Below are 12499 nucleotides of genomic sequence, written 5' to 3' on the forward strand. Positions count from 1 at the left end.
CAGAAATAGCAGAATACATCTGAAATATATAGTATTTGGCATTTTTTAAAAAGGCCCATGCCTTTAATCCTAGCACTCAGGAGGCAGAGGCAGGCAGATCTCTGAGTTCAAGGCCAGCCTGGTCTACAGAGTGAGTTCCAGGACAGATTCCAAAGCTACAGAGAAACCATGTCTCAAAAAGGCCCCAGTCAACCCATTTCTGGATCTGGGAATTTACTACACCGAGTCCAGAATCTTCAAGGTGAAGTTGATAATTTTTCTCTCGAATGTGCACACAGAGTAACGTGTCACTGAACAATGGGGTTGCTGAGCAATGGTGTTGATTTCATTGTGGAAACATCACCGCGTCTGTGCTTTAACCAAGAGAAAAGGTTCAGTACACACTAGCTGCATGTGTAAATATATAATATCCCTGACACAGAAACACATCAAGCATGAGAAGGCTGGGATGTGGTCCAGTGGATTTAGCTGTAAGATCCTAGATTTGATTACTGGCAGATCCAAAAGGAACCAAGAAAAGAGAAAACAGTGTAATTAAGAGATTTGGTGAGTGTGAATATAGATGACCGCTGTTTGTGCAACCACAGACTGTTTTTATAATATACTTTAAAAAAAAACTTTTTTCTCTTTTTTTTTATTCAAATTAGAAACAGGCTTGTTTTACATGTCAATCTCAGTTCCCTCTCCCTCCCCTTCTCCCCGCCCCCTCACCAACCCCCCCATCCCCATCCCTTTCTGTTCCCCAGAGAGTGAGGGTGAGGCCTTCCATGGGGATCCCCAAAGTCTGTCACATCATTTGGAGCAGGGCCTAGACCCTCCCCAGGGTGTCTAGGCTGAGAGAGCATCCCTCTGTGTGGAGAGGGCTCCCAAAGTTCATCTGTGTACCAGGGGTAAACACTGATCCACCACCAGTGGCCCCATAGATTGTCCAGACCTCCAAACTGACCTCCTCCTTCAGGGAGTGTAATATACATTTTTATAAATAGGAGTACACTGTGAACTCATGATTACGGATATACTACAGTAAATACAAACTTGCTGTTTATTACCAAGGATTACTATAGCCAAGTAGATTGCTGCACTTGTATATGACTGGCATGTTTGTGTACACTCATGTCACCATGAACATGAGTAATGGGCTGAACTATAACATTATTATTTATATGGTGTCATCAGTTGATAGGAATTTTTCAGTTCCTGATATAACACTGGGGGATTATCATTGTATATTCAGTCTATCACTAGCCAAAATGTCATTATGGGGTGTGTGAAAATGTATCATTCACAGGTGTGATATATGCTTAGAGGCAAACTGTATGTGCAAAATATTATGAGTCATTAATAATGACGGCTCCAAAAATACATGGCACTTTCATACTGGCCTACCTAATTATCCATCCAAGTTTGACATTTGTTACTTGATTTGTTACTACAATGAGTCATTTTATTTTCAATGAATCATTTTCTTAATAAGAACAAAATCTCAATGAAGAATAATAAGTTTCAATTAAGGGCTTTCAAGACCCCACCCCATGTTCCAAAATGATTCTAAACATGAATCACCCAATTAGGAGTGGGGAGAAACTGAGGGGAAGAGATGTGTCAAGGAGAAGATGCCCTCAAGTGAGCACTTTAGAAGTTGGAGAAAGACGCAGATCCATTCCAGCCTCTGCTTATATTATCATAAATGAGACGACTGACTGTCTTGTACATCAGAAACCACAGTATTTCCTGCCATAACCTCTCTTCAGGCTCTGACCTTCCTGCCAGTCTCAGCCTCAAACAGCCTACACCGAGGCCCATCTACACTTCTCTTCACACACTATCATGCCAGCATCAGTGGCACCCTTCTCTGTTGTCTTTCCATCATGGAGCTGTTTCTAAGCTCCTAATACCCCTCTCCCGTGTGTGTGTGTGTGTGTGCGTGCGTGCGTGCGTGCGTGCGTGCGTGCGTGTGTGTGTGTGTGTGTGTGTGTGTGTGTGTGTGTGTAATAACAATGATTTCTACTTATGCTATACCCCGTATCCCAAGTTCACAGGTGGAAACATTGTCTCCAACACAATACTATTAAGAGGAAGGGACTTTAAGGAAGGGATTGAGTAATTATCACCTTATAAAAGAGGCCAGTGGGAAGTTGTTTGCTTATTCTATAAAAAATGCAGCAAGAAGGTATCGCTTTGAAGCAGAAAGCAAACACTAACACCTACCACATCTTCGGGTGCCTTTATCTTTGACTTCGTAGCCTACACAGCTGTGACCAACACATTTAACATATTTATGCTGTTTTTTTTTTTTTTAAGTTACCCACTGTGAAGCATTTTGTTACAGTACCCCAATGGACCAAGATGCTTTAAGACACGTCTTACAAATAAAATATTTTCATGGATGAAATGTGGAAACAGATAGATAAAGGGATAATGAATGGGAAGGGCCTCCCTAACACAGAAAACACTGTTATTTGTTTTTTCACTGAAATGTTTCTAGAATGAATGGTGTCTGTTCTCACATTAAGTGGGTAGTTAATAATGCCTGTTGGATGAATAACTATCTTCTGCAACTTCATTTTATAACAGTTTTTTCATTTCTAACAATGGAGTTCCACTTTCATGAACGTTTCTGTTTTATGGTATCCTAACACTGTTTCACCGCCAAACCCTCTTTTGCCTCTTGGAATTAGTTCTTCTGTTCATCTTCCTTCTGTGAACTCCTGTCCTCTCCTGATTTCGAGGCTTTCAGGTCATATCCAGCTCAAATGCTCTGGGTTTTGTGTCTAGAATTCATGGTGTCGTTACCAATAGAGACTTACCTTAAACTTCCAGGAACAACCAACAGCAATAGCCTATATTGTTTTGGAAGTCTCTGAGACTCCGCTGAACAGTACCATGCTTTACTTTCAATAATCAAGCCTGTGGTTCTAATCTGGGGTCAGAGTATGTCTCTTTGTTTATGATGGAGGGAAGGGTCTACTTGCTTCTTAAAGGGATTTTCAACTATTCACCCTGAGGCTAACACCACTCCCACCTTCCATTTATGTCATCATTTCCGGGCATGTGTGGCCTTGTGCTGTGCTGCTGTTTGTGTCTTGGTGCTTCCCAGTGTTGGCCAGTTCAATCTTCTCATGTCTGCTAACACTGGTACCATATGTCCCTGCGATTCTCACCTTTGTGGCTTGTGTCAGAGCTACTGTCATCTCACTTTTCTGGTCAGTTCTTGTCTGATTCTTTCAATATCACTTTATCTTTAACGTGGCAGGGCTTTTTGTTTGTTTGTTTGTTTTGCTCAATTTGTCATCTTTAACCAGAAATCCATTATTTATTTATGTCGGACTGTACCTGGTGATGTTGTCACCAGTCACATGGTATAACAAAGGTTCTCAGTTTATTGCTTCCCATTGAGAACCCATATTTATATAATATGGGTCCCCTTCTCCTTGCTGGAATGTACTCTCTGGGCCTTCAGACATTCTGTTCCAAGCCATTTGCCGAAAAGCATGAAAGGAACAAGCCCAGGTGGCACACTGGACAGAACACTGAGGATTTCCATGTTTCCAGGTGGGACTGGGCATCTGGGAGGCAAAGCCTCTTAGTGGTGGAACAGAATTTCACAACACAAGAAGCAAAACAACAAGGGACTGAAAGACAAGTCCTTCTCTCAAGCCCCACTTCCTGGTCCCTGTCCCAGCTCCCTTACTTTCTGACAATCTCACTGCAATGGATGAGAGCAAGCTCCTTAGATCTTCTCATGTGAAAGGGGAAATGATAACAGAATCAGGGGATAGGGTTGTTATAAGAATAGAGCATCAACTAGCACAAAGTGCTTCACAAATTTTAGTTACACACAATATTACCTTTAAGTTGGAAAACAATGTCCCCAGCTCAGCATAGTTTCTAAAGTTAAGACCAATGCCTTTTCTGATTTTTATATTAAAAAAAACAAAAACAATCTGCCCAAAGCTAGAGCTGTGGCTGAAGAAAATCGACAATATTCAAGCTTTATCTCCATCTAGTCCATTGGATGAGTGGGTTCAAGGCTCCAACTGTGTTACTCCAACTAACTGGATGAGGTAGGGAGGCCTGTGAACACTGTGCCCATTTCCCTTATACTAAAAGCAAACACAATCTTGGGAGGAGTTGGCAAAACGAATTGCACAACCTCCACAGAGCCACAACAACCCTTGGATCCTAAGACCTGTGAAGAAATGGGGACCACAAAGACCCACATTTATTATTTACGAGGACATTTTGAAATGTCAGTTACAAGGCACTTTTGAGGTGCTAAACAAAAAAAAGTGCCATGAGTGAAAGATATTAATAGTCCTGTGGGCTACAGAGAGCAACTCTTTCACACCCACTTGCTCTGCATGTGTGAGATGATCACGCTCCCTTGAATAACGAGGGCTATTTTTACAGAAGGATAGGGTGGGAACGTGTTATTCCCAGGTCAGCTACTGCCTCTTGTCTTCAGATTGGTCATTTTCAAAACCAAATATCCTTATAAGCCTAAATCTTGATTTCTGTTGGTTCTAGGGCCTTCTGAAATCTAGGCCAACCCCAATGTCACACATTTATATTCAGCATAATAACCGTTACCAGAGTTAAATCTAATCTGCAATAGACACTCTAAGAAAGAAAGGTCTTGCTAAGACTTTCTTACATGCTACTGGCCAGACAATGCTGGTTTATCCACTGTCTACCTACTCAGGTCTCCCTTTTTCTCTGCTTCTTGGGAGCCATTGCTGGCACAGGTAAAGTATTTCCAGGTAAGCATCCAAGCTCATTTATTCCTCCTTGTACCTGCATCCTCTGCAATGTAATGACAGCTCCCTCCACTAAGAGATGCAACTTGGGGCTGGGAACATTGCTCGGGGGTATGCACGCATGGGACCTTGGGCATTGTGGTTTGAATATGAAATGTGCCCCCAAAGACTCTTGTATTGGACAGCTGGTCCCTACCTACTGGTGCTATTTTGCAAGGCAGTAGAAACTTTAGCAGGCTGGGGATATTGGTAACAGGGCTTGCCTCGGAAAGTTATTCATAGCATTGCCTTCCACATTATCTGCTTCATGTCAGCCATGAAGTGAAAGGCTTCCTCCATTACATATCCCAACTACCATGTTCCATGTAAGCATATGGAGCCAAAAAAAATCCTCTGAAACCACAATCCACAATAGATCCTTTCCTCTCTTGTGACACTTCTGTCAGGGACCTCGTCACAGGAATGCTAAAGCTAATATACTAGCTTTGATTCTTAGCACTGCAACACACACACACACACACACACACACACACACACACACACACACACACACACACACACACACACACACAATGTTGTGCCAAGCTCTAAGTCTAGGATTAGATTTCTGCTTCACTCTGTGAACAAATGGCTGGCCACCTGGAGAATGAAGGGCCATGTGGACTAAGGCCAAGTGTGTCTGCTCAGTTTCCCCAGACACATGACAGAGCTAAGCCAAAATCAGCCAAGCTTCAGCTGCACACACGTGTGCAGCCAGCCTTAAATGGCAAACCTGCAGAACAATGAATTAAATAAATGCCTATTGCTGCAAGCTATTGAGGGTTGGAATGGTTTGTTAGGCAGCATTGCAGAGGCAACAGATAACTAATACACCAAAGAAGTCAAAGATATAAAGCTACCTTTAGGTGACACAGCTGCTACACTGTTCCCCTTACTTATGAGCGACATAAGCAAAAGCCTGGAAGTTTCAGTTTTGAGTATAATCTTAATATAGAACAGGCATTTTATGAAACTGATATTTGCAGGATATCTCAAAGGGTGGTTTCTATCACCATACTCTGAAAATCTTAACAATCAAATTCAAGGCTAATATCTCAACTCCCTTAATCACTACAAAAAGCTTTATGTGGTAAATACATAGAACTATTTACTTAAATATATAAAAATACAGAATCTAAATATATAATGCACATAAAATATTATGTATAATAAATATTTATTCTTATTCTGTAAATGAGGAGAACTGAGACTTACATTCCCAAGACCTCATAGCTTACATTACAAAGAACTAGAACTTGCACCCCAAAACTATGCTGGTGACTTTGACACATGCATGTCGTGGAAGAAGGCACAGCAAATTGTGTGCTTGCCCAGGCACAGAGAACAGTACCCAGCAGGCAGATTTACCTGAGCCAGAGGCAGAAGAGTAGTCATCATCATCAATAGGATAGACTCCCGAGGCTTCCTCAATGGAGCTGTTGTCAAGGTACATGTCCTTATCAGATGTCAGCTCTGCTCTCTGAGAAGAAGAAAAACAAGCAATTCAGGACAGCCGGGTCAAAGAAGGTGCTGCTTTGTCTACTGTTCAGTGCTGCACATGCTACACTGAAGACCTAAACTCCTCACGCTGTGCTCTGAATCCTCCTGTCTAGCCACCCCTCATGCAGGACACCTTAGCAACTTATAGGAAATCAAGGTCTGACCACAAGCACACTGGTGCCCCCCAGGAATTTCATGTGGCCCGATCTTGTAACAGACATCCACGTTCTGGCATAGGCTTAGTTAACTCCACTCCACTAAGCTTGTCTGTATATCTCTTGTCCCAAGTTAATAAACTATCTGAGACATTCCTTCTGTCACAAATGAGATTCCTTAACGGAGAAAGCTAAGCTATAGAACGCTTGGATCATTTAAAACTCTCTTGGAAACATAAAGCCAGGTATTATGACACTAGGCTAAATAATCACTTAGGGACCCATCAAGACACACCAGACACTCACTCGAAGGCTTGGCCATGCTTGGCTTCCTCACTACAGATGCACGCTCCCCAGCTGCCAGGGAAGTCCAGGGATTTCTGTACAGAGAAGACCCACACTGACACCGAGCAAAGCAACCTGTGTGGAGCCAGACCTGGGGGGCTCATCTGCCAGGGGCAAGAGCCCACAGCAAGCCCACTTTACAGGCTTGCTGGCTTAGCAAAGTTTAATGACAAATACAGATAAACCCACAAGAGCACTTTTTCCTGTATTACAGGCACTTGATGACAGAAAATCATAGGCTTAATGTGGAGAGGGATCCAGTCACCAAATATTCCACTTCCACAGCTTCTCAGCCTTTCAATAAGAGGTTGCTATTAAAATTCATCTAATCCTGCCAAAGGAGTAACTTGCATGAACTGCAGACAGAGCAGAGATGGAATTTTAAAATATGGTTTTAGCAAATTGGTTGTTTTACCACCAGTATCTCAGACTAGCAGCTTCTAAACAAAGTTTAACTTTGGAACTGGTGACATGCATTATTATCCTATTTTTAATGATCAAATTGGATGTTTGTCTCTCACGGGAATTATAAAAAATGTTTCCCTTGCTATGTTGGTTTCAATTAGATATCTACTAAAAATAAAACTTGGTTTTAGCAGTTGATACTAGTGAACTTTCCTGGGCAGACTAGCAGGCATGGGCTCTAAACAAGCAGCAACTTTATCCTCTCAAGCTTCAGGGGCTGGCTGGAGAGGCAGGAGGATTTAGATGTGAGCCAACATTCTTCACAGGCCTTGATGCCAAGGAACAGAAAGGATGGGAATCACTTTGTCTGAGCTATCACACTGACAGACTCAGAGGACAAGCCCTTTAGGGATTTGGGTTCCAGCAGGCTGGTTTGCAGGCATGAGTAATACCCCTCCCACTCTAGCCAGGAATGTTCTGGAGCTTTCCTGCCATAAAGTTAGAGCTTCCCTCTGTAATCTGAGGCAATTCTGCAAAATACCAGTTTTCAAGCCTCTGACCATCCCACACTTTCATTCTTAAAGCTTGTAAACTTAAAGGGGACTCTTGCATGCTATAGCTCTGTGCAACTGACCCCATGACATTCTCAATTCGCTTGAGTGAGAAGACTGTGCATATAGCCCTACACATTCCTGGGATCCACATCCATGGATTCAAACTACTAGAGATTGAAAAAATATCATATATATATATAATATATATATATATATATATATATATATATGAGTCTGAGGCAGGAGGATCGCAAGTTTGAGGGCAGCCTGGGCTACCTAATAAGATGCGGTCTCAAGACAAATAAGAATATAAAAATAAAAAATCTGTACCGAGCATATGCAGACTTTTTCTTGCAATAACAAACAACAGCTATTTGCATAGCATTTGCATTGTATTCACTATTATAAATAACCTACAGATGACTTAAAGTACACAGGGAAAAACGGAATATGTGCAACTCATAAGCAAAAAACCTGTCATTTTATATAAAAGACTTGAGCATTTGTGGGAGTTGGTATACAAGGGGCACCCTGGACTCAGCCTGATACATCAGGATCACTGTGAAAACCTTCCCCACACAACACTAAATCTCAGTGTCTGGTATATAGTAGGTCCCCAGAAAACACTACTTGTGTTGAACTAGTTTGTGCTTCCACCACAAAGTTACTGTCAGTCCAAACCTGGATTAAACCTTGTTGTATTAACTAACCTAAGGACCCATTTATAGCTGCCAAAATCCTGCCTGCTTTTCAAAACACACTCTGACTTCTCTAGTCATTTTTCTTGTATGTCCCCTAGTTATGAACTTGTTTTTGACTTTGTGGCGCATGAACCAGTTAAGATGGAGGTTTTGCTGTTATTTTTAATTGCCTCATGTGTATTCTCCTTGCATCTGGTTGACAACAATGTGTCGATACAGGTCTTGAATAACCTGTGTGACCTTGTTCTTTGTCCAGCCCAAAGTGCATGAGTACTCAATAAATATTTGTCAACTGAGATTACCAAATCACACTGGCTTAAGCAAACTTTGACTCGGGTTTCAGAAACACACACTCCAAGACCTCTAGGATCCTTACAGTTAAATGCTCTTGAATTCAAGCCTGTGAGGAAGCCTGCTGCATACTTTCCACACCAGGCATTACATCTACTTAAGTGACCCAGAGTCGTAAAAGAAAAACATTTTAGAAACCAGTTTCTCTTTTCTTAACATTGAGTGCATTTCATTTTCTTCCTTTTTTTTCTCTCTCTCTCAAAGAAAGCTGGCATGGCAGCGTTAATACTGAGATACTTTATTCTTATGTAGCAACCAAGTTTCTAGTTGTCTGGACCAGCACTGTCACAATGCCTGGCAGGATTCTCCTAGAGAATCCCGGCAACATCACATTTCAAGCACGCTGTGTGTTATGATGAGCCATTGGCTGAAGAGGTGACTGTGGGGTCTGGATTACAACAGGCCTTGAGACAGGGCCAGGGACACCTAGAGAGGTCTGATTGAAGCCACTTTGGTTGTCCAGTGCCAGGGTGGCTCAAGGCTGCCCAGATGTCTAATGTGTTCAGAGGCAGCCAAAATTATTTGTTTTTTTTTCCATCACTCATTGGGGGTGCAAGTAATTTTGACATCAAATTAAAGCAATTCTCTCCTGCTCAGATTTCAAGATACTGAGATCGTGGTGGGGGATCAGCCACATCCTTCTACAGAGATCACTTGAAGAGCAAGCAGGGTCCTTTTCACCTGCAGCAAATAATGCTCCATGAATTCTCCATTGCCCCATTCCCCCGAGACACTGTTTCCAACAAGACCAATGTCATTTCTGAAGACTTCATACCCTGTGTTGTAACGCATTTTGCAGTTAATACGCTTGAAAGAGCTAATAAATCATGCACCAGCATCCCCTGAAGACTTGATGATGTGCATCTCTCTAAGGCCGTGAACGGTAGAGTGCTCAGCTACCGATTTTCCACCTAGCCAAATACCCACTCTCTTTGACAGTATACACACTCAGGGGTGCAGAGGTACAGAGGGGCCGGATGAAGTAACTGAGAGGAAAGGCACAGAGGCCAGCGTGGAGCAGATGCAGGGTTTCATACAGAGGCTGTTTAATTTGGCTATGAGGCAGAGCTGATGCTGTTGGCTAACAGGGTTCAGAGAACAACAGAGCTGGCCTTTCAGACCTTCCCCCTCTCGGCTGCTGCAAGATGGAATTCAGGTTCAAAAGGGAAGCTGTGGGAAGCCCATTCCCCATAGAGGGATACTCTCTCAGCCTAGACACGTGGGGAAGGGCCCAGGCCCTGCCCCAAATGATATGACAGACTTTGAAGATCCCCATGGAAGGCATCACCCTTTCTATGGCGCAGAAGAGGGGAATGGGATGGGGGTCAGTGGGGGGCATGGGACGAAGGGAGGGAGAGGAAACTGGGATTGATCTATAAAATAAGATTGTTTCTAATTTAAATTTTAAAAAATCTAAATAAAAGAAAGTAAAGAAACCTGCTACAGGCTGAGCCAGGAGGAACTAGCTCAACAGTTCCTTCTCTAACATCCAACTGATCCAATCCCCATCATGGAGAATGAGGTTGCCTAGAGACACAGGTGCCAGTTGCCTTTTATTACTTTTGAGAAGTATCTTCATCTTTAAAATGTAGCAGGAAGAACTTTCTGCCTAGCTTTGGACAAAAATACTCTTGTCCTTTACTGTAGTGGATATGACAAAGGAACAAGCCCATGGATATTTATGAACACCCATTTTAAGGGTTTGTTTAAAGACAATTGCCTACTATCTAACAATTTTCCAGGCTGACACTGTTTTCCTACACATACTACATCTGAGCTATTCATAGAAAAAGGCAAGGTCAAAAGTGAAGCTACATTGGAAAAAAAATTCTTAAATCCTATGCTTGAGAAACACATAGTGCAGAACTATGTCAAATAGTACAGGCCCTTAGTCACACAGAAAGATCAGTGGCGTGTGTCTTTGTATGTATGCATTTGCATGTGAGTGATTAAAAAATAAAGTGTGTGGGAAGAGATAACAAGAGCAAAGTATGATATGAAAAATATTTGACTTTGTATTTTAACAAATATTATTTTAAAAATAATAAACATAGCTTGGTTGATGGTTGTAGAAACCCACTTCTGGATCCCCTCTCTTGCCTACTGTCTGTGTGCTCTGGGAGGTAGCAGGAGAAGTAGGCTCAACACAGAAAAGCCAAAGTTTTCTGACAGACTGACTCTTTAGGCCTTTTAAAGACGACCAAGTTGACACCACGTCTGGGGAAAAAAATAGATGGACAGTTTCTTGCCTTTACAGAAGGGTGTGCTGGAGTTAGCCCCAAACTGTGAGGAAGGCTCTCAAGAAAGATGTCCATGCCTGTGAGAGAAACTCTGGCCTCCAATGAGTCAGCACTAACGGTGCTCACATATGTAATCCCAGCACTTATTAGGACGCTGGGGCAGGAGGATCAGAATTTAAGGTCAGTTTGGTTGGCAAAACAAGTTTTAGGCCATACTGGGCCACATAGTGAGAGTCTGTCTCAAAAGCAACATCAAAAGAAGGAAGGGGGCCAGGCGTTGGTGGCGCACGCCTTTAATCCCAGCACTCGGGAGGCAGAGGCAGGTGGATCTCTGTGAGTTCGAGGCCAGCCTAGTCTCCAGAGCGAGCGCCAGGATAGGCTCCAAAGCTACACAGAGAAACCCTGTCTTGAAAAACCAAAAGAGAGAGGGGGGGAGGAGCCAGCAAAGTGCTAGTCTTAGGGGAAAAAAATGGCTGAAAATAGCTTTTAAAAAGTAACCCTGGATTAGTGCAGGGTATTGACTGTGGATACTTCTCTCCCTTTAACAAAGGCCTGCAACCAGTCAAGAGTGGTCCTAAGCAAAAATTCTCACATAAAATTGTGCTTTGATTCAGTGTTCAGCACCATAATCAACACACTTTACCTAAACCAAAATATCTCACCAGGGTGTTGTGTGGCCCTTCGACACTAACTAGAATTTATGATCCAATGCTTTCAAAAAGGTTCCTCACTGCATAGATGAAATGTACATGGCTAAAAACTTATTGGGCTTCCAACCGTGTTGTTGATTGACTCTACTGAAAGAATGCCTGGCTCAATAACTAGGTTGTTGGATGAATTTAAAGTCACATGTCAGATTTTGGGTCCAGACAATCTTACATGCTTACTTTACAGAATGAAGCCACCTTCTTCCTGCCCCCACCTCATGCATTAGAATACACAAAACAGGATATCTGTTCCCCAGTCTCATTTCTCTTTGATCTAGAACTTGGTGACAATGAGTAGCTCTGATCATACATACTATCAAGTAAGTATATGTTCATTTGCTGACAACCATATCCCTGGCATACTATTCTCCAAACATCATGCACATAATCCGTTGGTTTTCACAGGCCACATTTTCACGATGAAGAACACTTAACTGAAGGAACAAAGTAAGAAAGACATCTAAGCCTCTGCACCTAAATTCTTAACACAGCTCCTGCTTTGTAGTAATTACAGAGGAAACATATTAAAAGCAAAATATTCCATCTGGAGGCAATTTTCACTTATTGCCCTTCTGTAACTTCTTAATTTTGGTACCATTGCTTTACAAGTCTTAATTAACATATTTGCTTTTTAAATATTTTTCTGGGGCTAAGGAAGTAGCGCCTTGGTAGACTACTTGTCTAGCAGGTGTGATGTCCTGGGGTGGATACCCGACACACACACACACACACACACACACACACA

The 12499-nt window shown here is 42.3% G+C and overlaps 1 protein-coding gene across 1 annotated transcript in view; it reads right to left on the bottom strand.

Annotated features, from left to right (window-relative positions):
• The window catches only part of Sdc2 (syndecan 2), a 97166-nt gene that overhangs the window by 6979 nt on the left and 77688 nt on the right, over window positions 1–12499 (bottom strand). The window contains exon 2 of the mRNA XM_027431537.2: window positions 6165–6276. Within this exon, the coding sequence (XP_027287338.1) occupies window positions 6165–6276 (112 nt within the window). The remainder of the gene's footprint in view (window positions 1–6164; window positions 6277–12499) is intronic.

This window comes from Cricetulus griseus, chromosome 10 (assembly GCF_003668045.3).
Source record: "Cricetulus griseus strain 17A/GY chromosome 10, alternate assembly CriGri-PICRH-1.0, whole genome shotgun sequence".
Classification (NCBI taxonomy): domain Eukaryota; kingdom Metazoa; phylum Chordata; class Mammalia; order Rodentia; family Cricetidae; genus Cricetulus; species Cricetulus griseus.